General features: G+C 43.8%; 1 protein-coding gene across 3 annotated transcripts in view; it reads right to left on the bottom strand.

Moving 5' to 3' along the window:
* Positions 1–22,756, bottom strand: part of LOC135298477 (bifunctional heparan sulfate N-deacetylase/N-sulfotransferase 4) — a 67,379-nt gene extending 44,623 nt beyond the window's left edge. For all 3 annotated transcript variants that reach the window (XM_064416015.1, XM_064416014.1, XM_064416016.1), the window contains exons 1-2: positions 22,615–22,756; positions 8,384–9,621 (exon numbers count right to left, since the gene is read on the bottom strand). In XM_064416015.1, the coding sequence (XP_064272085.1) occupies positions 8,384–9,364 (981 nt within the window). In that variant the 5' untranslated portion in view covers positions 9,365–9,621; positions 22,615–22,756. The remainder of the gene's footprint in view (positions 1–8,383; positions 9,622–22,614) is intronic.
* Positions 22,757–25,191: the final 2,435 nt, after the last annotated feature.

The following is a 25,191-nucleotide window of genomic DNA, read 5'->3' as shown; positions in this document are numbered from 1 at the left end:
AATGTTTACAGCAGGGATGGGTGGGTTTTGTTTCCTGATAATGTACTGGCAGCCTCTGCCCAGTTACAGCAGAAACAAGAGGGAAAGTATATGGGAAACAGTATTCCCTTTCCTAATAACAAATATAGAGGAATTACACTTTATAATACCACAGACATGTTTGTTTATGATGCACATAAATCTTGGGATATGTTGCTAGGAAGAGACATGCAGAACGTTTTTATTAAAAAATTCACATTCTGCAGCTGAACCTATTTTTTAAATGCAATGCATTATTATTATTATTGTTACTATTAACCATGCAGAGCATAGCCTCAGCAGTTCACATTGTCCCTGGAACTCCTAAATTAATAAGATTATAGAGTATTTAATCTATATTAATTATAGATTCATGTAGATTAATGTTTATTTATACATGCATATTCACTTAATTCCCAAACATTTGTGCTAATTTGTTGAAAAACCTACAGTAAATATTATTACAAAGGAGGTCTCCAGTCTTGTGGCCCTCAGAGATTAAATATTACTGGAAAATGGACAAAGCACTTTGATCCTTACCCCCCGAGCCTGTCTCCCTTGTCCTGCTCTTCACCAGGCTGCTTTTCCCCAGGTACAACCTGCTGCCCTCTAAAAACAATTGGTTCTCCAATTGAGGAAAAGCACTTGTGCTATCAAGAATCACTGACAGCTTGAAGAGCCAATATTTCATGAGGTTTGGGCCAGGCAGGCAAATACAGTCTCCTGTCAAAAATGTGAATTCCATCATTTTTTATACCATTTTTTACTTGAAGGGCTGATGTTTTGGGGTGAAAAACACACACGTCCTGAAGTCCCTGGCTTTAATTGAGTCTGATTCAATCCAGGCAGTTCAAATGGAATATTGAGACAACTTTTAGGAATTGCCTCAGTGTTGCTATTTTAGATTTAATATGTAATGTAAAAGCTACATTAATAATTCTGTCTTTTAAGTAAAATGAAGAGGCAGCAAAAACCTGCAATATCCATTTCCTGCGAAATTCTTGTATTAAAGGAGTGTCTCAGCAAAGTGTGAACTACTTGCATTTTTTAATTTCTGGAAGATCAGCAATTCCAAAGCAACATTTAATTATGATCTTTGGAATTTATTTTTTTAAATATTCTACAATCTGCCCCCCTTTCCTTTAGTCTGCCAGAGCAGATGAGCTGGCAGAACACAATTTTGTTTGAATCATATTCCAGTGAAACATTCTGCCTTTCATAAATCAACACTTTGCCACAGGAAGCTGTTTCACTGGAGCAATCCCAGTTGATCAAGTAACAGGAATATAAACTTCATTTTCCTCTGCCATGTCACTTTGCCATTTTGGAAGGATTTTCCACCCATTTATAAGGATAAATGGCTAAACAAGTAGGATGGAAGGAAAATTCAAATCCTAACCTCTAACTCGTTGAATTTTTCCATGCCTTGGTCAGAAACTATTGGGAAGGTGGCATTAGTTTTAATAGATTTAGTTTGTGGCTTTTTAAAACTAAATGCTAAAATGCCAATTAAATGACGACATCAAATAAAAAATTAAATTCTGAGGTAAGGGATTAATCCTTTTCCAATCAGAAGTGTTAAAACAGCAGGGATGGGATGTGCTAGAGGAGCTGTGTCCCACACCAGAGATCCCACTTGTGTTCAGGTGCTGTCTGGATGAAAAATGGGAGCAGCAGACTAAGAGAGTGCTGGTAATTAGCAGAAAGAACAGAAACACAGAAAAGAGTAAGGCTTACAAATATTTAGAGAAATATTCATTACTTGGTAAAGGACATTTCTAATTTGTGCTTCTGAAGGGGAAAAAAATACTTGATCCATGGCTTTATTTCCTAAAGAAGGCCATTAAGTGTTTTAACTAATACACTGATTTACAGGAAATTCTTATTAGCTTATCCTTTAATTTTCTGGTAAATTTTGAAAATCAAATTCTTAATGGAATTAAATAAAAATTGTTTTGTTTTCTCCCTGACATTTCTGGAGAAAAATTCTGAACTTACTTAATACCTTATGATATTATCTATAAAATGAGTGTAACTATTTAAGTTATAAGTTACCATATTTAACATTAGAAATTTTGTTGATACAAGATGACAAAATTAAATTGCTAAATAGTCTTATGTTAGAATTTCCCATGAGGTGAAAAAACTCTTTAGTACTTTGTTGGTTTTTTTCTTTTCTGCCTGGATAGAAAGAAGACAGGTGGAGGTGTAGAACACTGGAAGTAAAAGCAGTAATTGAAGGGATCTTTGGCCATGTTCACAGAAAAGACAAAGACCATAAGATGTAATTTCTGTGAGGATATGTATGTAAAGCTATAGGGGTGGATGGATAGATGGATATATCTAAGGATTTGAAGCCAGACTTAGATATTTGGCTTTATACTTCATTGTGACACAGAGGTTGACAGAAAATGCCTGGTTAATTATTGCTAAACAATTGAAGTCTTAAATTTCTCCATTTCTCTTGGAGATTTCCTCAGTTCCTCGCCTGTTTGTCCATCTCTCCCTGTACCCACCCTTTTCCTGGGCACTGCCACGTGCACATCATTTGAATAATGCCCAGAGTGCTAAATTGAGCTTTTGCTCTAAGTGTTCCTCCTGCTCCCATTTGGATGACAAAGGCTTATTTAAAGTCACTTAAGGAACGCTGCTCCTGAAGGAGCTGCATTATGGATGGGCTCCTGCTAATGTGTTTATTGCTGCTTCAAGTGCTTTTAAGGCAGTAATTATGACTGCTCTTGCACTCTGCACTGCCTGGCCCTTCTACAAGGCTATTCCATCATTTCAGAGTGTTGTTTGCTGTGCAGGAAGCAACTGCTAGGGCTCCTTTTTAACTAATATGTGTTGTTTTAAAGCTCAGGTTAATGCAGGACTCTTGAGGGATTGATATTAAGCAGATGTGTATTTTGGCCCCTATGGATTCCCTAAGTGAAGCTAAATTAAATAGAGTACCACGTGTATCCTGGAAATATATTCCATTTTGATATAGCCTGTGAGTTCAGAATTCTTTTGAAGAAAGGATTCAAGAAAGAAGTACAAATCCAGGAAATCAGTGCAAGTGTAAAAGAGGAATATGCCACAAGTCAGCTTGGCACAGGATGTGAGCACTAGAAATCTCCGAGTTTGATCTAGAAAATCTGCCATTTCTATATTATAAAGTGTATTGTGACGCTTTTTCAAACATCAAATTTTAAAATGTTTTTTTAAAAATAAGTTCTCTTGAGTACTTATAGCCAGAATGAAGGATCATTTATCTCTTCTTTTTTTTTTTAATAACTAATTTGTTGTTTTGTGGAATGTTAGACTTTTTTCCATGGGGAAAAAAACCCCAAACGTCTGAGATTAATTCAGTGATTAACAGAGATTATTCTGAGATTAACATCTGAGATCAATTGCTTGTACAAACAATACCAAATTGAACCCTATAGGCCAAAAACCAGTGTGTTGCCTGAGACAGAAGAATACCAAGCGACTTTTCAAACGTTCAGGAAAATCTTGCTAGGGACATAATTGTACAATAAATTCAAGAGGTAGGTAGAAAATTTGAGTCACCAGAATCTGTTTTCTGGCAAGACTGTTGGAAACACTGTCAAGACCACCTAGTTTGGAGTGGAGAGCTGGCAGATGAGGGAACCCCACATCTCTTATAATTCACGGGGGGTCCTTGGATAGACAGTCAATCCATCAGGCTGCCAAGGAAAAGAATACAGCGTCTGCTGGTGGCAAGGGAATTGTGATTTTTAACTACACCGCTACTGAAGTTCTGAATGAAAGAACAAGCCCTGTTGAAACAAAAGAAGTGTGAAACATTCTGTCTGATGTGTCTTGACAAGGCACTTGAGCAGTATTCAACACTCAAATTATTACAGAAAGAGTTGGGTGATTTAAGAGACCTGAACAAGGAAAATATTGAATTAGCTGTCATCTCTGACGAAGCAGAAATGGAGCAGGCATTCCCACTTTAAAAAAAAAAAAAAGATTATTAAAGTTTTCATGTAATGCCTCTTAGCTGCTTTTTGAATTCATTTTTAAAGACTTTAAGACCGTCCAAAAGTGGGAGCTGCAGATCTCCTCTCCATTGTGTTCTTCACTGTCACTCACAAGTGCTTCAAATGGTGACAGACGTGCCCCCAGCCTGGCTGTGTGCTCACACATCTCCTGGCCTCAGCTTCTCCCTGGGCTGGCCATGGCTAGGGTTACTTTACTGCAAGGGACTTACAATGATTAAAAGGATATCAGGGTGACTGTGTTATCTCAGGACTGACCATTCTGCCATGCCTGGTGATGTGGCCTAGACACTTCCAGTAGTTCCACCTGGAAGCAGCTGTCCCTGCACAAAAAACAGGGATAATCATATGCTGGGGAGATGGAGTGGTTGGGCTCAGCTCCCTGCTGTGCCAGCACTTTTTAATTTGGAATTGCCAGGAAAGATGCACGTCCAACATGAATTCTTGTCTTTAAAACACTAAAATGAGCCAGAAATCACAGGCTTTAAATGTTCCAGGCATTTTAATGATGATGAAGGTCAAAAACAAAGTGCAGACTGTGGCAGTGAGGGGGTGTCAGAGACAAATTGTTATTTCCACTGAAGGAAGTGGACTGGAGAAGGCAGGCAGGCTGCAGGGAGAAGGAGGGCCTGCAGTCACCACTAACACAAAGGACATTGCCAGGCATGGCTCCATCATTTTACTGCAGCTCAAAGTCCAAGGATTTTGGATCCTCCCATCCCTATAGTGACAGTTAGAGGGATTACAGAAAGGGGAAATGGTTTTGGAGAAGGGGGCTCTGGGATATGGTGGTGCTGGAACAGGCAATTTCTCCTTGATCATCTTATCAGCTCCAGCTGGGAGACTGAGAGAAGAGAGGGCAACAGGTGGTTGCTGAGCCCACCCAGAAAAAGGTTTGTTGCAGTCTAAACTCTAGAGCTGAGAGGAGGGTAGGAAGTGAAAGGCTAAAGCTTTTTGCTTCATTTGGAGTGGTTTTTTATTTGTTTCATTTATGAAAAGATATATGCCTTAGCTTGCACTGTGCTCTTGCAGGGCTTTTGAGCTAACAATAGGATGTGTATTTGTGAAAGGTGTTGGAAAAGCCCTGGTGGCTGCCTTGAGCTCTTCCTGGGTGAGTAAATATTGTACTGGCTCATGCTAAGGCAACAGAAAAAATAGCAACGCTTCAGCAAGTTCTTACTTCTTGTTTGGGTAATGCAGCCCTCTTTGTGCTCAGCTAAAAGCAAACTTTAAAGGTGAAAGCTTTGTATTTTTTCTGTGTGGCTTTCCCAGAGACAGCATAAAAAAGACATTTCCAGGGTTTTTTTGCAAATCACTGATGCCAGTGATACTGGACTCATGCGGCTGGGAACCAGTATCATTGACAAGTACACAAAGTCACTGTTTCTGCAAAGTAGCTGAAGAATTCTTTTGCTTTTGAAAATCAAGCACTGAGATAATATATTGGCAGGCAGGAAAGGGAGAAATTCATTTGCAGAGGCTCGCTAGGCTCAAGATAGAACTCCACAAAGTTGAGAAAAAACAGCTTTCTGTGGCTCTGCCTAGTTCCTGTTCATTACTTAGCCAGACATGACCTTGCACACCTTCTTCAACACCAGGGACTAGGAGATCTTCTGTGGTAAACATAGCCCATAATAACCCTGTTCTCTAATCTCCGCTTCTGTAGCTGATGGCACCCTTTATAAAAGTGTGTGTGTGTATATATCTACATCTCCCTGAGGCACCTAATCGAGAAATGGCTTTGTGAGGGAATAAGAACATTTGGGTTGCAGAAAGTAATTACACAGGCACAGGTTGATTTGCTTGATTAGTGTTACATGCCAATGTTGTTATCAGGAGACTGGCTGTGTATTAAAGCATTCCTGAGGGATTTGGGTGGGCATGGCACCTTTGGAGAGCCTAGCAGAGAGTCCCTAAATCTCTGCTCTCTGTGTGAGCAGCCACAGTCCCTCCTCCCAAAGGCAGGGCAAGGCTTTGCCATCACTGAAATATCAGCCTCCTAAGTAGTTATTTTTGCCTCGCAAGCAAAGCTGCTGTGCCTTAAAGGGTGAAGGCAGGTCTGCTGGTTCTTAATTGCCTCCTTCCCCAGTGACCTGGGAGATTGTTCTCTAACTGGCTGTAATTACCTTTTCTGTAAACTACCCACAGTGCACTCTGCTTTCTGTGTTACGTTCATTAACAGGATTCTGTTCTGTGGGTTAACGTATGCTGGGAATGTCCCCTCTGTAGGAACAGACTGATTTGTCTAGCAAGTGTTTGTGAGATACCCTGAGGAACAAATCTGTGCCAGGTAACTGATTCAAAATGAAATTCATAATGTCGAGGACAGAGTATCTATGGGTGCTCAAGTTGCAGGGTGGATGTATGTGTGAAACATTCACCTGAAAAGGGGGAGATGAACTTTTTATTGTCCCCGAAAGAGCTTGAGGGCAAGGTTGGCTCTGATCCTGTGCTTGCAGAATATTTCTGCCTGTGGTTCGTGTTTGTGGCATGATCACTTGTGTGAGGTGAGGAGGGGATTTATCCTGTGAGTGGCACTTTCGGTGTTTTTGTGAGGAAAGTGGGCTGCTAATTTGGCCCTGGAGCAATGTGGAAAGAATGAAAGCTTCCCTTTGTATCCTGACTCAAACATAATGACTGAGAGAAGGCTCACCATGCATTGCTTGAAAAAAAAAAATTAAAAAGAGCTGAATCCCAGCATATGTTTTTTCATGTTATTGTCTAGATATTTAACTGTGTGGATTGGTTGGTTTTCAGATAGATTAAACCATGCAGCACATAAATATAACTCTTAATGCTTTTAACAGCATCCAGCTCTAACTGCAGCCCCTGGATGTGGAGTTTTCTGCTGTGCCACCTATAATGAGCATGGAAGCCTGGCTGCTGTGCCAAGCACAGCTGGGAAGGTTTGCCTGGCAATGCTGTTGACTGCTGGATAGTAATGGGGGAGACTTGGGTTTTTTCTTGCACAATGAAGCAATTCCAGTGAGAGCTCAGCTCTGAGCCTCCAAGTGTCTGTGTGTGGACACTGCTCTGCTGGCAGTGGGGGCCCTTGAGCTGCTGTGGAACAGTGATAGGCTTCCTTAGTGCAGCAAACCAGTCAGAAAGATGCTCTCAAAAAGGTGCAGGCAGGGAGCTATTGCTGAAAAACTTGTTTCACGAGTGCCTTTGGAGTGAATTTCCTCCTGTGTAGGAGCCCTTGCTCAGAGCATTTCCCCATGTGTTTCCAGAGAGAGAGAGCACTTGATGGCTGGGCTTGTGCACAGTGCTCAGATCTCAAAGGCACCAGGCACTCCAAGTGCTTGGCACTCAGAATCAGCCCTGATGAGCATTCATACACCTGGTTTGGCTAATGGAATTACCCCAAGTGTTCTGATGTGCAAAATTGTTTCAATTATATGTGAGACTACTGCTCTTGCTGGGTATGTGGATACCCCAATGGTCTGGAGAGGAGGCAGATGAATATAGAAATTGTAGAAATGGGAATAAGGGTTTAGAAATTAAATAGAAATTTGCTTTTAAAAAACAAAAGGCTTGCTTATTGTTCCTGAAAGCATTGGGTATTTACAAGAAAAATCCTCCAGAATAAAAGCTGGAGAATATGATATTGCGTGCTTAGGGATTCAATTAATCTCTGACTATGATTCCCACATGTGGAAAATGACAAGAAATAACTGTCATGCTGTTGAGCTCTGTCTATTCTTTCCAAGTTGCACACATCTTTGAAAATTACTCTGAACAAATTTAATGGTGTCCCTGGATACAACAAATCAGGAAAATAAGTGTAGAGGAGCCCCCAGTGAGCAGTCTGTGGGCCTTTTGCTCTATCAGATGGTTATGTCACTTGCTCAAGTGCATGCTGTGCTTCCACCCTGTAACTGGTAACTTTAAATGCTTACCTGCTAGTCTGGTAATGAAAATTATCCTGCTAACTTTTAGAAGTCATGCTGGGGCTGTGACTTCTTCAGGCTCTTTTTTTTTTCTTTTTGCCTTTTTTTTTTTTTAATTCAGTGATGGTGGGGTGTAAAAAGGCAACAGTCTTGTGCTGTTCTGGCTACTTTACAGCAATGGTGAGAGAAATAATACAGAACAAGCCTCTAGAAGGTATTACATATATGTGCAACATACATGTGTATGCCCCTCTGTATAAGTGCATAAGATCCATAAGTGCATCAATGCATGCATGTGGGGAAAATGGCTTTTAATCTCAGCTTGTGGTTCATGTATCTGCTGGTTGTAACGGTGCACTTTCAGCCCTTACAGGAAAAAAGCTTCTCAGCTTTTTCAAGCTTTGCCTCCTTTTGAACACCCATTAGCACACACACGTCTGGGATGGTATCCCCTAGTTCTTGCCTTACCTTCACATCGTTGACGTTCATCCTGGTCCCCTCCTTCCCGACAAAGATGTCGTCGATGTCAACCAGAATGTACCTCTCCAAGGACAGTGTCAGCTTCTTCCCCGACAGGAAGGAGATGGCGTCGAGGAAGATGAGCTTGTGGAGCCAGAAGGCCAGGTTGTTCCCAAAGAGGACTCTCTGGATGCCGTCGTGCAGGCCCAGGTCCTGGACGACGGTGGCATAGAGAGCAGCCCTGGGCAGTGCGGCGGGGGTGGGCCTGTTGGGCTGCAGCTCGCTCAGCAGCACGGGCTGGAAGGTGGAGTGGTTGAACTGGAACACCGTCCAGTCCTCGCCGGGCAGTGGGCCCTGCTCCACCCTGGGCGCTTTGGTGATGCGCAGCAGGGGCGAGCGGGGGTTCACCACGCAGTCTTGGAGGGCCACGTTGTTGTACAGCTGTAATGGCAGCCCTTTCAGCCTGGTGCTGGGGGAGCTGTTCTCGTTGGCTTTATGAAAACCAATTATGCTAACACTGTATTCCACACAGTATTTTTCCAGAAGCTCTCTATTCCATGAGTCCATGGACACATACTTTAAAATATTCTCATATATAACAATCGTGTACTTCCCTCTCCCGTTGTCTGTGAGAGGGGGAATGTCCCCCTTGGCTGGTGCAATGACCATGTGGTACTGAAACTTGCTGGACTCGAGGATGGCTATGATGTCTTGCCCCAGCTGGGAGTACTGGCTTTCCACGAACAGGAGCACAGTGGGGTCAGTCCTAGAGGGATCAATTGGCTTAGGTGTTCTCAGCTCTGCAGACCTGTAGGGCAGGAGTTTGGGGTCCTCGCACTCTGCTTGCCCAGTGGTTTCCACGAGGGCCATCTCCTGCTTGTAGCCAGTGTAGAGGAAATAGGCAGAGATGACAATACTTGCCAAGCAGAAGGTGGCCAGGAGAACGACCAGCGTTCGGAAGCTTCTGCGGAGCTTCCCGATGAGATTCATCTTTCACAGGGTCTCCAGCTCCTGCTGGACTTGCAGCTCTTCCAGGTACCCCTCCTAAAGCACCACGGGAACGAGGAGCTGTGGACGTTCCCCTTCCAAGGTGTTCATGTGACCATTGCAGTGCATTTATGAAGCGTTCAGGGAGGCTGTAAGGCTGTTGGAGCGGGAAGTCAAAGGATCCGGAAAGACAAATTGAAAGAGGTTTTCTCAAAGCGCAGCAGCTGCCAATAATCAATGAAGAGGCCTCTTAACATTATCTGCAACAAGAAGTAAAAGAAGAGTAAGTAAAACAAAATCCATAAAGCAATTAAAAACACACATTAATAAGGCCAGTGATTGATACTGGTAATGTGAGTAAAGAGGGAAGTTTCTGAGTAGTTCAAGGAGCACTCAGTGTCACTTGCTTTCTTGGTGCATTAAGATAAGCTGCATTAAATGGCTCCCCTGTGTTCTTAGGATACAGAAATGAACTCTGAACAAAACTCGTTGAGGATGTGCATCTACTTATCAGCTGCTCTTATCTAAAATGTGTTGTTGCTATTGCAGATGGGAACAATGGAAGATTTTAGGGGTGAAATTTGGACAAACTAAATCTTTAGATCTGGGACCTTGTTCTATGTTGAATTCAAACTGCATAAGACATAAATTCTGTTTTGGATTGGAAAACTAATGTGACCAAAGTGAAAGACGTGACAGGAGTTTGAGGAGAGATTTGTAGGGCTTTCTTTCCAGTTTCCATTCTGCACTTGGAATGATCCGAGTTCATGATCCGGTTTAAGAACTATAAAGATTCTCTGGGGATTTTCCAAGTGAATGAGCAGGCTGCTACTACTGTGGGGGTGCAGCTATGCTTGGCTCTGCCTCCACCAGGGATCAGTGGGAGGTGGTGTGTAGAAGGAGATGTACCTCAAGGAAGCTGTTTTAGGTGGGCTGTGTGCTGGTCCATGACAACTCTGCCTGAAGCCCTTGGCCTCTGGTCTGCCCCTGTATGGATGAGGTACGAGGTGCTTAAACCCCATTGCTCTGAAGTCCTTGTGCAATTCCTGGCAGTTCTGACTAAATTAATGAGAAATTGCCAGTGGTAACAGTAAACCGTATGATTCAGAGGCAGTTAAAGCTAACTAAATAAATAGCCCGTGCTGCTCTATGGATTTAAGTAGGAATTAACATCTTTGTGAATTATTGATATTGTTTGTCTATTGGAACAATGTGAGACAGTAAACAGTTTTTGGAACTGTGGGGAAGAAATGTTTTTTCCAGGCATACCCTTCCCAGTTGATGTGTCCTCTTCCATTAACTCAGATTACACTTTTGACTTGTGTTCTGAAAACTATTTATTCCTCTTAAGGTTTGCACCTAAAAGTGGAAAATGCATGTAAGATGCATTTAGAAAGAAGGAGTTGTTTTCTGAGACCATTTGTGGCTCTGGCAGGTTCAAGCTCTTATCTGATTTACCTTCCTCAGCTGGAAACTTGGAAGGAGATATTGATACCCCTGGATTGTGGGCTATTCCAGCAGTGATCCTGCTGTGTCACACAACTGGCTAAGAGGGGAGTGAGGTAGGGACAGAAATAAGAAAACTCTTCTGTATTTACTAATTTCTTACGTGTGAGAGAACAAATGTAAGAAGAATCACAGCTACCATTAGGAAATTAAAGTAATCCTGATAATCTTAAGAGTATTTGCCCTGCTTTGGTGCCTCCCTTGTTCTGCAGTTGTCTGCTTGCTGGGATTTCACTTCTTATTAAACGTCCAATTAAGATTTCTTCAAAAGATAACACTGGATCAAGTGAAGCATCCTCTGCAAGGTGGTGTTGGAGTTTGGGTGGCATTGAGGACTCGCTCAGCCCGAGCCCGAGGGTTTATCAGATCGGGACTCCGGGGCTGGGTGATGTGTCCCCCACCCCAAAGCCTGTTCGCTCAGCACCAGACAGGCAGGTAACCGGGAAAGAACCTTGAATTTCCCCTCCCCGGGCTGTGCATCCTCGGCTGGCTTTGGGCACTAGAGGGCAATCGCTTCTCTCACTTGCGAGGCAGCGCCTGTTCTCCCCTCGCTCCCCAGCGCACGGCCACGCTGCCGCCAGAAGCCTTCGGAAATCCCCAGGGCACCTGAAACACCTTAATTAAAACTCCGATGCTTAAAATTAAACAAAAGCCAGGAGTTCTGCTGGAAGAAATGTGCCGCTGGATCACCCTGGATGCTTTGCAAAGCTATCAGCCTCCACCTGTGGCGCAAGGGAATAGCTTGTGAGAAGACCTAAAATGGCACGGTTTTCCCCCAGTGTTTGGCCCTGCTGGATCTCCTGGGTGCTGGTATTGCAAGCTGTGAAAACAATAAACTTCACGAATATTACACCTTGTGCTATTAAAACAGCAGAAGCTCCTGACTTTATACTACTCAAACAAAACTATGGCGTTCATCCCCAACTAATTCCTCCCAATAACATTGGTAAAATCTTACCAAGATAAAATACTAATAATCAGATTTCATGATAGCTACTATCTGTTGTATGTAGATGTTATAATTAAGTGCAAGTATTCCCACTTATTGAGATGTATAATTACATAAAATTGATAAATAATTTAAACCTGCATAAGGAAACCTGGCATTGGAGCAAACCTTTTTTAGTCTGCACATTGTTTTTGAAGTGCTCTGTTGAACTGATTATACTGTTCAGTAAAAAAAAAAAAATGGTGTGAAGTAATTAAAGGTTATGAAAATAAATCAGCTAAATTAGTCATTAATGGAACTTTCTCCAAGGCATAATTGGAAGTTAAGTGCCATTTGTGCCTTTGAAATTCTCCCCCTTAAAGTTCAACAGCTTTACATTCACTCCAGAATTCAACTATCTTCGGAGAGTTCTTGTGCTAGATGAGTTTGAGCAGCATGAAAATAGGCCATATTTCATAATTAGTGTTACTTATGGAGTTTCATTTTGGTAACTGGTATTTGAGGTCCTGTGGTCACCGATGAGCATTCACTGACTCTTCAGGGAGGTGAAGCCCAAAGCTGGGTATATTTTGTCGAGGAATCAAGGCTGCAGTCATGCAGAGCTGGTCCTTCAGTAGGTCTTGTCTATTCAGCTGATTTCCTCCATGTGGGGCCTTTGCCCAGCAGGAGCAGAACGCTGCAGTACGGCTCTGTTGTGATGTCAGAGACATCTGCAGGGAGTCTAATTTTTCTTTAATTCAGGCAGCTGAAGAAAAATGGAGGTTTAAAAATTGCTGCTTCCTTGCTAAATAACACTTCCTGCTTGCCCGCAGAAACGCGTTTGATGGATGACTAAAGCGTGCTGATTTTGAAGATGATTGATTGGGAGATTAGGACTTGACTATTTAAAACCGATGGCACGACAGCCAAGAGAAGCAGCCCCTTGTTAATGCCATGTGTTAGCTGTGCAGCAGAAATTCAAGCTGACTCCACGTGGGCCAGCTCCCAGGGGCACAGCTTCCCCCAGGGCTTGGTGCCTGAGCCAGCAGACTGGCTGTGTGGGCTGGGGGAGCTCCTCTTACCTCTGATCATGGGCAGGCAGAGGATCTCTGAACTCCTCAAGCTTGTGGGAGGTAGAAATATTGATATGAAGCCATCAGCTGTGCTGGCTCACCCTGAGGATGGAGCTAAAGGACTGGATATCTGCAGCGGGTTCAGATCATGGCGGTGCCCAGCTGAGGAGCAGGACCCTTGTTGTTCCACAGCAGCGTGGTCATTCCCAATCTCCTGTCTGCACCAGAGTGCACTGCTGGGAGCAATGCACCTGGAGGCAGGCCAGAGCTTTCCCTTCCTTATTCTGCCATAAATCAGAAGTCAGAATGTCTTTATTGTCTATATATAAAACTTCCCTTTAGGCTAAAAACCTAATGTAAAGCCTTTCCTCTTTTCTTTCCTTTCTAAGTTTGTATGACTCCTGTCATTTAATAGCAGCCCAATGAATCATGATAGCTGCCTTGCTGCTCCTTGCATGGGACTCCTCATTCATTACAGAAACAAGCAACATGATTTGAGTGATAAATGACTGCTGGTGACCATTTGCAAAAATTCAGGGTTTCTGTTCACTGCGGAAGGAGAAAAAGAGCATTTTTCTTTTCTTTCTCTCAGAAAAGTTTCCAGGAGATTTTTTTGGCTGAGCTCACAAAACTTACATCCTCTTTGAAAGTAATTTTTTTTTCAAACTTTACAAAGCTGCAATGTGTTTTGTGTGTGTAAATGTGGCTTTGCTTGAGAGGGGTGTTGGTACCAGCTTCTCACAGCGCATCACAAGGTATTAGAAAGTTCATTTTACCTAGGATAAGGTCAGCTTCTCAGCTGATAAGGGCTCTTGCAGACCTTGTGGCTTGTATTTTATCATTTCTGAGTGGAGAAGGCTGCTCAGTACTTTCACCTCTTTTGTTTCTTTTCAATGCATAATCATGTGTAAGTTAAACCCCCAATTTTTTGGTATTTTCAGCCGTTTGATCAAGTCTGTATTGCACATGTAATCTTGTGTGATTTCAGAAAGCTAAATGATGCCAGAGGGTGAAGTCAATAATCAATGAATATAAAGCAAAGAGTTTGAAATACTTCAGCCTGTGCACTTGATGAAAGCTGGTGTGATTTTAGTGTGAAACAGTACTTGGAAGGGAGCTGTGTGACCCTTCTGACTTCTATTTCTCTTTGGCTTTAAACTTTCACAGATGATTTCAGAAAGTGGTGAAAAGGCTCCCTGGTGGAGCAGTGGCTGGAGGGTGGTTTGGAGATGAGTTTTGCCCATAGGGATATTCTCACACGTGTGCATACCTATGCACATGCACATCCTTTGGTTCCCCAGCCCAAATGTGACATTTCATGTGGCTTAGCTCCTAGCAGAAATGTGTTTTAAGACTTTAGACCACCCTTCTGCTGAGTGCTGCCTGATGTTCAGCCTCACCGCTTCCTCCTTCTGACCCATTAACTTCCAGCAGTCCCACGGTCGTTTGGACCACCCAGAAAACCCCATAAATATTCCATCTGGGATGTTTCACAGATGTTTCCCCCACAGGGCACAATTTATGGGTCTCTAATAATGCGTCGCTAATTCTGAACATAACCAGTAGCTGCAGTATTTCCTCAGGAATTTCTCACTTGTGCTCTCTCTGGAGTGTCAGGAGTGGAAGCTCCCAGAAATCAGTAATTTAGGAATGGTCTGAGGAGAGCCATGCATGAAGAGAGAACCTATATACTTATTTTTTGGTTTTTGACAGAGTAGCTCTAGTGATCATCACAACAGATAAATGTTAGTGACCACAATCACCCTCTGAGCAGCTCCAGATGTTGTGTGGTGGTACCAAAATTACAACAAGACACATGATATTTTGATGTCACAGGCAAAACATCTTAACTCTCAGGGCAGACTTAATTTAGTGATTATTTTAAATGTACGTCTCAGTGCAGTTTCTAATAAATATGTCCCTCTCGTGTGAGTGATGGTGTTAAGATCTACCACTTCTCACCAGTAACTCACCAAAAATGCAAAAAGCTAAACAGCATCAAAGGGTACAAGCCTGAGCTCCCCAAGGGCACTCGGACACCCCGTGGCTGAGCTGGAAACAACAGCCCCTTGCATAATGCCCTTCAGCAGCTGTTTTTTGATGTGTGCAGGGCAGCAGAAGGCTGAGAAGGTGGTGTTGAGAGACGATCTGAAGGACAGCAGCTTATTGCCAAGGCCACGATGACAGAGCCAAAATGTCAGGTCAGGGAGCTGGGGCTGTGATCACAGATGTGTGTGCCCTGCAGGACTGAGTCCTTGCTTTGCTTTCCCCATGGGATTAATGGAGAGTGCAGGTGGAATCACCACGCTGTCAGAGCCCCAGCCCAGGGGAATGGAGGTGAATAAAAGCGGGCTTTGCACTGTGCGCTAAGGCAGCCCACAAAACATTCCCCTGACTTGATGCAGCAAATCTCCTGCTCTCACTTGGTTAATGGCTCTTCATCACTTTTCAATTCATAGTTTAATGCTCCAATGGAAGCCAATTTGAATTCATTTAACTCTTCAAATAAAACTTTTGTGAGATGCTGTATCAGATGTTTTATTACAGTCCATCTATTCTGGTACTGTTTTCCACTTTCCTAAGGCTGTCAATTAGCTATCCAGTTCCAACAGAATGATTTGTGCTGTGAACTCAGCTGAGACACAACATTTGTGCAGTAGAATGGCTGCCTAACTAGGACTCCTAAAAGTCAATCAATGCAGTAGCCAAGCTCCGTGCATGTTGCTTGATCGGGTAGACAAGCTAAGCTATTAAAAAAAATTGCTAAAAACCTTTTTTATAGTTCTATTAGCAACCAAGTAACTGCAGATTTTCTGTATTGATTTTGAAAATTTACCAAGGATTACAGGGCTGTGTGTGATTACTAAAACTTTACTTTTTAGAGGTTTTTTACACACAGACAAAAAAAGAAGATATATAGTCCCAGGCTCTGGAACAGCCTGTTAAAAGCTAAACTATTTGGTCTTTATGCTCTTTTTTTTTTTTTTAATAGTTAATAGTTTCCCACACTTTCTGTTGTCCTATTGCTTTTTTGGGAGCTAAAAATGTTTGCCACCATGTGACATAATTAAAATGTGTCCACTCTTGTACCAATGCCAATATATTTCACTGAATGACATGTTTTCTGATGTCTGTATCCTGTCACAGGGACAATTTGTGAGCAAGTCAGATGTGGTCACATCTGTGCTAGGAATTAAAAGGAGGCCACTAACTTATTTCAGAGGGACTACTGCTGTCACATGGTAGTGATCTATTGCTACTGCAGAGGAAGTCTATTTAAACCCAGATAACAAAGACTTTGTACTTAACACGTTTGCCACATGAAATTTAAACAGAGCTTTATTCTGAGTTTGCTCAAGCCCGGTTCCAGCCAGTCAGACACAGTTTTCAAGCTCTGTGTACATTAATTCTCACTATAACAGCTTCCCTTTATTTATTCTTGGAGTAATTTCTGCTGGAGTCCCCTCTCCCTATCTTTGTCCTCACTGGCTGAAGGGTTTGGTTGTTGCTGAGAGGATTTGGTAGAAAAAGAGGGAGAAGACAGAGTTTGGTCCCACCAATCAGAGCAGATGTGAGGGCTGGAGCATCATCCAAGCCACCAGTCCTCGTGACAACCTGGCAGGGCTTGGCAAGTAGTGCCTTCCAAGGAAAATGAAGCAAGGAGAGTAAATGAAGCCAGGGTGACCCTCCACGTGTGTCTCTTTTTTTTTTTTTGTGTGTGTGTGCTTCTTGGGCTTCCAAAGAGCTTCTAAAGGGGAAAATGGAGTCACTTCCACCTTGTTCATAAATACTTGCATTTAGCACCACTTCTCTTGCATGGCAGTTGGGGAGCAGCAAGTTTATAATACCTCTCCTCTCTTGTCCTAGTTCTAGACTAGGTTCTAAGCAGTCCTCCAAGAAAATTTTGAGTCTTAGTACCAGTTCTTTACAGGCAAGATGAGCATTTTGTGGGGACAGCTTAGGGCTGCACACCTGACTGTTGTCAGTAAAACTGATCTAGACAGAGAAATGTGGTCATGTAACAAAAATGCTACAATACCCAAGAGACTTTGCCTTTAATGTACTTAAGTGTTGCAGGTAAGACAGTCAGAGGAAGTTTTATGCAGATAATTAACACAAATTGAAATTCTTACCTTGAAATTGCTGGAGGGGTACTGTTTGCCTATCAAGAGGAAAAATGCTTTATGGTGAAAAGATAAGGCAGGGAGTAGAGCCTCTGATTTCTGTCTCTGCCACTAACATGCTTTGCCCTCTGTAGGCCAATGATTTTTTTTCAGTATTTCATTTTCCCTGTCTTTGTTGAGAGAATATGAGTTTTTTCTACCTTTACATGGGCATTGGCTCTAAAATGCTCTAAGATTATTTACGTTTGGTTCAGATGTGTATAGCAGGGATATTGCAAAGTGTGCTTTTGGGAAAGCCAGTGCAAAATTCGTACTTTCATGTGCAGGCAAATGGGTTTGGTGTGCTTGCTTCCTATTTCTTCTTTTTTGTTGTACCCTGGTTAAATTCCTTTGTGTTTATTTCTGCCACTGCTTTATGGGGTTTCTCTGAGAGAAGCCACTTTGTCAGCCAAATGAAAGATCTCTGTAGAGATTTCTGGTGTGTCATCTGTGACCTATAGATACTGTTTTGCTCTTGGTTCAAAATACAAACAAATGTTTCCTTTTGAAAGATCTATTCTTTGTTTTGTCTAGATAAAGTTCAATTTGGAAATGCCACTAGTAGGATAAGGGTGCTGCTTGGGAATTCAAAGCATTTTTTTGTTGAGTCACGCTCAGCTCAGAGACTGGAACTAGAACTAATACCATTAGAGCTCTGTGATGGAGTAGAAAGGCTTTGATTAACCTCTTGCTTTCATGAAAAATCTCTGTTTATTGAACTACTGAGGCGTTAACTGATTGTCCAAGGGGGAGAGTGTGGAATCCAAAAAATAATCCGAATGGTTGTCAGTCTTTCTGAACATACTGCCCCTGAAGCAGCCTGGAATTTTCTTTACATCCCTCTTCTCTCCTGGGGGCTGAGTGTATCACTCCCCTTTGTTTTCAACAACAATCTCCAGGGTGTATTGTGGACAAGGAAATCCAGCCTAACTTTCTGGGTTATGGAAGGGGCTGACAAAATGATATTGCATCATTTGACACAATATCTTGTAATCCATAAAGCTCAGTTTAAGGTAACATATACATACATAGATACTTTATTTTCTGCCTGAACACCAATATTTTTTCCATGAGGGAAGAAAGCCTTTTAGGAGGTCCTTCAGTTAAAAATCTGAGTGTGCAGAATGATTGTCTGTGGTTGATGCGGGCACATGGGGCTTGCACCAAGGCTGATGGGGAGTTAGTCTGATGGGAGTATCTCAGGTGTTTGGAGGCATGCATGGCTCATTTTGCTTGCTGTGTGGACGTTGGATATCACAGAATTCTCTTTAACTGTGATTTTTGAGATACAAATAATAGTACCATGCCCCTCTAAACAGCAGAACTCTAAGGGGGTAGAATAGTGGAGCCATTTAAAATTACATCCCAAATATGGTCTACAGAATAATAAAGAATAAAAATGCCCTATAGTTATACCAGCTATTTAGGGGGGTAGAGTGCAGGTAGTCTGGCAAATTATCAAGGCAGAGGGCCCTGATTTTTTTTGGTTTAAATTAAAAAACCCCAAGAAGCTCCGAGGGCTTTAAAATCAAATGTGATCAATAAGTCTAATTTCTTTCTCTTACCCAGAAGAGTGCACTTTCCTTTTATTTCCAAACATTTCTCTGTGAATCACTGACCACCTGCCCTCCCTTCTGGTGCTTTAGGGGTGATCTATACCCCAGTGAGAGAGATTAAATTCAAGAATACCCTGAGGGTCTGGAACTTTAGCTCTGGCCTCTTCCTTGCACAATATGGTCCCATGGAAAAGGACAAGATGTTGGCTGAAACAGCCCCTGGAAGCAGAGCACAGAGGAGCTGGGTGCATATTTCATGACAGGCTGCTTTAACTTTCCAAACAGCCGCCTCTTTTACGGCCAGCAGCTACTATTAATTATTTATCAGAACACTTATTTATACACTAAAAGCTAAATGCAATCCTTTCAGTGGAGCCTGGCAGAGTGTGGGCTGGAATAAGTAGCTGTGGATAGTCCTTCAGGAGGGGAGGTTTGGTGCAGAGCCCTGCTCAGGGGAGAGCCTGTCCACACGATTCTCTCTGCTGTTTGTGCCTGGTACTGATATTTACATGTGAGAGATGAAAACCCAGCCATTAGTAAGACTCTGTAGCTGTGGGGGCATCAGCCTGATCTCCCTTGGCCAGGTTTAGTAAGCCAAGGACAGCTCTTATGCCACCAGCACCCAAGGAGGAAGAGGGAATCCCTTCTTTTGTGCTTCCTTCCTCATGAAGGAAGCCCACCCTGCCCTGGCTTCTTCTGTGTTTGCTCTGGCTCTGTAAAACCCATCACTGCAGCAGAGGAGGGAGGATGAATTTGCTCCCTTTGCCTCCACTTGGGGAGAGCAGTTGTGACCCCTTCTGTAGCCAGAGGGAAGGAAATGGGTCTAAATACTTGATTCCTTTCAGAATTGAGTTCAAATGGCCATCCATGACTTCTGGTGCCAATAAATTTTCCTTATCAAATACTGACATGGTTTCTATACTGGTGTGCTGTTGCCATGTAATTCTGGTGGCATTGCTGTTTAGGTAAAATATTATTATTTTTCTATAGCAGCTGTTAGTTTCAGTAGGAATTCCAATTCCATTGTAATTATTCCTGACAGTAGTTGTAATAAATGTTTGGGATTGACGTGCATGATTTTCATTTTCTTCCAGCACCCGATGCTTTTAATAGCTCAATTTTTCTAATTTCAGTGATGACTTAGATGGAGGATTGATTGTGAATTTCTATCTGGCACTCTTCTGGGTGGCTTACCTTGCTGAGGGGCATTGCTTTAACATCTCAATAGGAAAGAGAGACTTGCTGCTGTGAGCTGTGCTTTCTTCAGCCTATCTCAAAGTGGGAGACAGGGCTCTTTGACATTGCACCCAATTTCCAGCAGAGACCCTCCTTCTCCCTAAGAGGCCAGCCCTTCCACCTGCTCTGATGGTCCTCAACTGCATCCCAGGCCTGAGAAGAAGGGATCTGATGAACTGCCACCTTACACTGTGCTCCTTTACACTTGCAAATTGTTCCAACCCAGGCTCCCCTCCCCTTGGAAAGTGTGGAGAGCCCTTGGCTCACCTAAGCTCTGTGCTCTGTTCCTGAAATGACTGCCCAGGCTGGGCCAAGTGCAGCTTTCTGCACAATTCCAAGGCAACCTTTCCTTCAGCCATCCAGGCCCTAGCTTGCAAAGCCTTGCCCCTCTTACCCAGGGCATGCTTTGTTCAGAAAGGCCAACTGTATGGGTATGGAAAGCAGTTTATTGGATGCACCTTTGGAGCTGCAGAAAGAAGGCTGGTATTAAATACTCTTTAAGGACCCTCCCAAACCAAATCATTCTTAGATTCTGTGATTATGGATGCTTTGCAAGGCAAACACTTGAAGGAAGCAAACAGCAGAGTGTACATGCAGCTGAAGCTCAGCCAGCCCTATGGTCATGGAGGCAATCAAAGCAAAATTGTTTGTGGGCAAATCATAATGATTGGGAACAGAAATGATTTTTTTTTTTTGGTATAAGTTCATAATATAGGTTCCTTTACTGCTTGTAGGGAAATGATGAATCTTTTTCTGGGGACACAGAGTTAAATGCAATTTTTTGTTTGTTTAACTGAAAACTCATGGTCAGAACTAATAGTAACTCATCAGCATTTTCTGTGCTCAGTATTGCTGTGGGTTTGCAATATATGGCCACATTTTCCTTAAAGGATCTCATCATACTGCTGGGATAATTCCTGTACTGCAACCATGAGAAACCTGTCCTTACTATTAGCATATTTTTATCCTGCTGATAGTGAGTTTGGTAGTTGAACTCTAGAGCACTCATGCTTCCTGCACGGTGCTGAGGCTGATCATGGCCATTACAGAGAGGGGTGCAGCAGGTGTCACAGCCTCTAAACACCCATAAAGTTTTAATAGGACTTGCAGCACTTGATAGTGTGAGTTAATAGGGTGTTCAGGCTGAAAAGGATTTGTATGTGGCGCTGTGTGTTTGTGCAAGTGGTCAGTCACTGAAGCATCCTGCTCTCTGCTGAAATGTAACCCATTGAATTTGATTTACTCTGATAAAAAGCAAGTTAGGGGAGCATTTCCTCAGCCTTGCAGAAGAGAGTGGTGTCAACAAGACATTAAGATACTTCTGCTTTCAGTTCTGTGGCTTTCAGACATTAGGCCTCTACTATGAATCAAAAAAAGGGCCGTGTTCTGGGGAAATGGCACAAAACCTGACAGACAGTTGTAAACTTGTGCACAGAGCAATGGCATGAGGAACATCTGACCCAGCTGAGCAGACATCAGAGGGTCCGATTGGTAAGATTCAGGAGAGAACTCCTGAGAAGCCAAGAATTTCCTGAGTTAAATGAGACTTGGCAGTTCACAGCCCACCCCCAACCCCTCCTTTAGAGCAGCATTTCCAAAAGCAAGGCAGGCCGTGCAGCTTAAGGGAGGAGAAGAGGTGCAGGGGGAAAGTGCACAGACAGGATGGGGCAAGACAGGGAGCACCTGGAAACATTGCCAACTATTGGAACTTGATGAACAAGGAGATGCTTCTGTCCTTCTACAGGCTGAACATTTATGGCAGGAGGATCATGATGCCAACTAGTGAAGAAATGGGGTGAAAATGAGTTACTTTTTATCTTGTTCTCTGAGAGCATTCAAAGCTAGGAGAGGTGGAGTAACCTGCTACAGGGCTGGGCCAGATTCTGCAGCATTGATTACATGGAGGGAAGGAGGGAGGCTTCAAGCCATGTGAATGAGAGCTGCAGGAGTTACTTAAAAATGACCTGGTAAATTGCCTGGGGAAAAGAGAACTTCCTGAGTGTGGGGTTTTGTTGGTCTGTGTGGTTAGGACAGTGCAGTGCTTGTGGGAAGAGACTTCTTCACCTCTGAGCATGTTCCTGTGAGTGTTCATTCCCAGCAGCAGTGACTTGGAGCCCCTGTGCCAGCTGTGGGATAAAAACCCTGGGCTGCTGCTGGGCTGGGCTCTGGAGCATCAGAAGAGCCCACACTGATTTCTCCAGTTTACCTCTCACTACCTCTAACAATCCTTGCTTCCACTCTGTAAATGATCATGGTGTTTAAAGAAAAAAAAAAAAAGGTTGCTGACAGATGTAGTTTGCTATCAAACTGCTGTAAGAGAGCAGATCTGTAGGTTTTGGCTTCCTCACAGTACAATTGCATTTACTTTAGTGCATATTTAATGTATCTCCGTGGAAAGCTTCTACCATGTCATTTTAGTGCAGTAGTTCTGCTGAACTTTGCTAGATGGTAGCAAATAAAAACAAAGGATGTGGAGAACACTAAAGAAGCAGCTGTACCCTCTTTTCCCCCTCACCTAACTTCCCGTGCTCTCCCTTCTGTGGTCTTTCATGTATTTAGGCAGACAGCTGTTTCCCTCGGAAACAACATCCCCAAAGACTGTCTCAAACTTGCAAATAATCCTTGGGATGCCAGGCTCCAGGCAGCCTTTGGAAGCACTTACTGTGCGTGGGTTCCCGGCAGATGACTGGACACACTCTGGCTGTTTGTACCTGCTCTGAGTATGGGCACTGGCAGTGTGCTTGTATGAATGTATGCCCAGAAGCAGAGCTTGAGAAGCTGAACAGCTTACCTGGAGAAGAATTTCTCTTCCTAGCGTGCAGCAAAGAGACACCTGCTATTCAAAGCTCCTCACAGGGCTCCAGGTAAACCAGGCAGAGTTCTCAGTTGCCAGCAGCTCCCAGCGGCATCCCAGGAAGGCTCCTCTCGCTCCAGCCCCAGTCAGTGAACTCCACCGGCACAGTCACATCTCATTTGTAGCCAGCCTGTCCTTTCGGAGCGAGCAGCCAGCTGGAACGACGCACACCTCTGCTCAGCACAGCGTTCCACACGCAGCTTCCTTCTCGGGCACGAGGATAACGCCGCGGAGCCGCCGGGCTCCGGCAGAAAGGCTGCGGGAGCTCCGGGATCCCCGCAGGAGCCGCTGCTCGCGCTCCCTGTGCCGGAGTCAGCTCCGTCTGCCGCGGCTCTCCGGGAGCAGCGAGGCGGCTTCGCAGGGCTGAGAGCGGCAGCAGCGGCCGATTCCTGCCGCTACCCAGCCCGCAGACCTGCAGGCACCCGGAGCTGCTCTGGTGTCATTCCGGCCGGGGGGGATGCTCGGTTCGGAGATGAGCTGCGCTCCTCTCCCGCCGCCCTGATGGATTCCGTGCTCCGCCAGGATTTACAGCTGTCACCGTGCGGCTGGACCACCTCCCCTCCCGCCCGCCCAAAATGCGGGAGGGAAGCGCCTCTCCCAGCTCCCGGTTTTACACCTGGAGCCCGCAGCGGAAAGCCTTGGAGAAAGGAGAAGTTGGCGGAATCACTGCTCTGGCAGGAGGATGCTTGTGCCCCCAGTGCTCACCGTCTGTCTCCAGGTGCTGAAAAAAGAGGCTTAGCAAAATCCCAGCACTGTTTGTTTGGTTCCTACTTGTGTTAGGTCACTGACAAGATCACCTGGTACAATAAAAGGTGGGTTTTAGTCATGCCCAAAATCAAGCAGGGGTCACCCAACAAGCTGATTACAGGTGATCTCCCTGGCACAGCAAATATTCAGTGCTCGGAGGTGAAAAGTATTTTCTTGCTGTATGGGACAAAAGTTCCACCTATTTGTTGCATAATTTCTTATTAAAATCCTTCATTTCATCCAGCTGGAGACAAAACCTACCTCCACAGCCAAGAAACATGATTGCTACGTGACTTCAAATTATATTACAGAGGCAAAACGAAACACTTTCTATATTAAAAGAATTAGATTTCATTCCAATCTAATTTTCAATTTTTGCCAGCTTGACATCTTTCACTCCAAAACTGTTCTTTGTACAATACACCTTGGAATTGAAATTCAGCCAATTCAGTGCAGCAAATGCGAGGAGAAAATAGTTTTGTTCAAGGAGACTGGAACAGACCCATTCTGAGATGATGAATGACGCTGTAAACTCAGATTTGAATCGCAGGAGGGTCAGCTCAACCTCTCGTGTTTCCAAAGCAGGGTGAATAAATGGTGTTCCATGCAGTTCACCATTTACATCCTTCAGCTAGGGCCTTCCACACGAAGAGCTGTTTGCTCTCTGTGAATATCCAAGTTACAAAGATGGTAGAGATTCCAAACTGGGGACTAATTGATTCCTTCCGGCTAAATTAGAAACTGAGGGAAAATTAAGACTCGAGCTACATCTGAGTAATTTCCTGCAATTTCTAATTACAAAGCACTTGCTGGGAGATCTTTTAAAAATGCCTTGCACCTATGGCCTGGCTCTGGATTTGGGATTTGTTTTCCAAAGACTGTTGGGAATGCTGGGCACGGGGATCCCACTGCAGCTGGGTGTGAGCCAGGTGCCTCCTTGCATCCTGTGTGAATGTCAGAGCTTTGGTCAGGCTGTAAACTAAAACAGCCAAACCGAGTCACAGAGTTTCTTCCCAACACAAGGAAATCTTCTGCTGCGGTTTGTCCAAAATCTGCCGGAGCTTCCATTGCTAATCTGATGGTGTGGAAAGAGAATCCACTTGGTTGTTGCTCTTGGTACTGCTGTCCTTGGCTCCTGGCTGCACTTGGAGCACTGCAGAGGTGCCCGTGAGCAGGAGGGTTTGGCTGAGGGACAGCTGTGCTGCTCCAGATGTGGTGGGAGCAGCGCTCTGCCCCTGGAAGCCCCCACTGCAGACGTTCCCAGGTGGGCCAAGTGGCTGCACAAACTGCTGAGAGTGTTTTAATTCAGATGCTAAAGTCACTCTTTGAACTGAAATCCTCAGCTTAAGCCCTGCTGTGCTGGGTGAATTCAACAAGAAGGAGCAGGGCTGTGGATTCATGCTGCCTCTGGAGCTGTTTGCTCTGCTGGTGACTCATTTCAAGTGCAGGATCAGGAGAACGACTGTGCCAGGGTCTGCCCTCATGAGAAACGTGGGAATCTGTTGGCAGAATTGCTCCAACTCTGTGTAGCAGAAAGAGCACACCAACCCTTGGGAGAAAAGAGTGCAGTTTGAATTTTCACTTCCCTCTCCTTTGGGTAGTAGAGAGGATTGAACTCTTCCAGCTCGGTCACAAATGCACTTGAGGTACCTACCATGTCCTGATCATGACATAATTCTCAAGCTCTGCTTAAGGGGAAAAATAGACAAGAAAGAAAACAGGACAGCAAGAAACAGAAATAAAATGTGGATAGAGAGACACAGGAAA

This window comes from Passer domesticus, chromosome 4 (genome assembly GCF_036417665.1).
Source record: "Passer domesticus isolate bPasDom1 chromosome 4, bPasDom1.hap1, whole genome shotgun sequence".
Lineage (NCBI taxonomy): Eukaryota > Metazoa > Chordata > Aves > Passeriformes > Passeridae > Passer > Passer domesticus.
The sequence above is the reverse complement of the archived record's forward strand: the minus strand, read 5'-3'. Positions and strand labels throughout refer to the sequence as shown.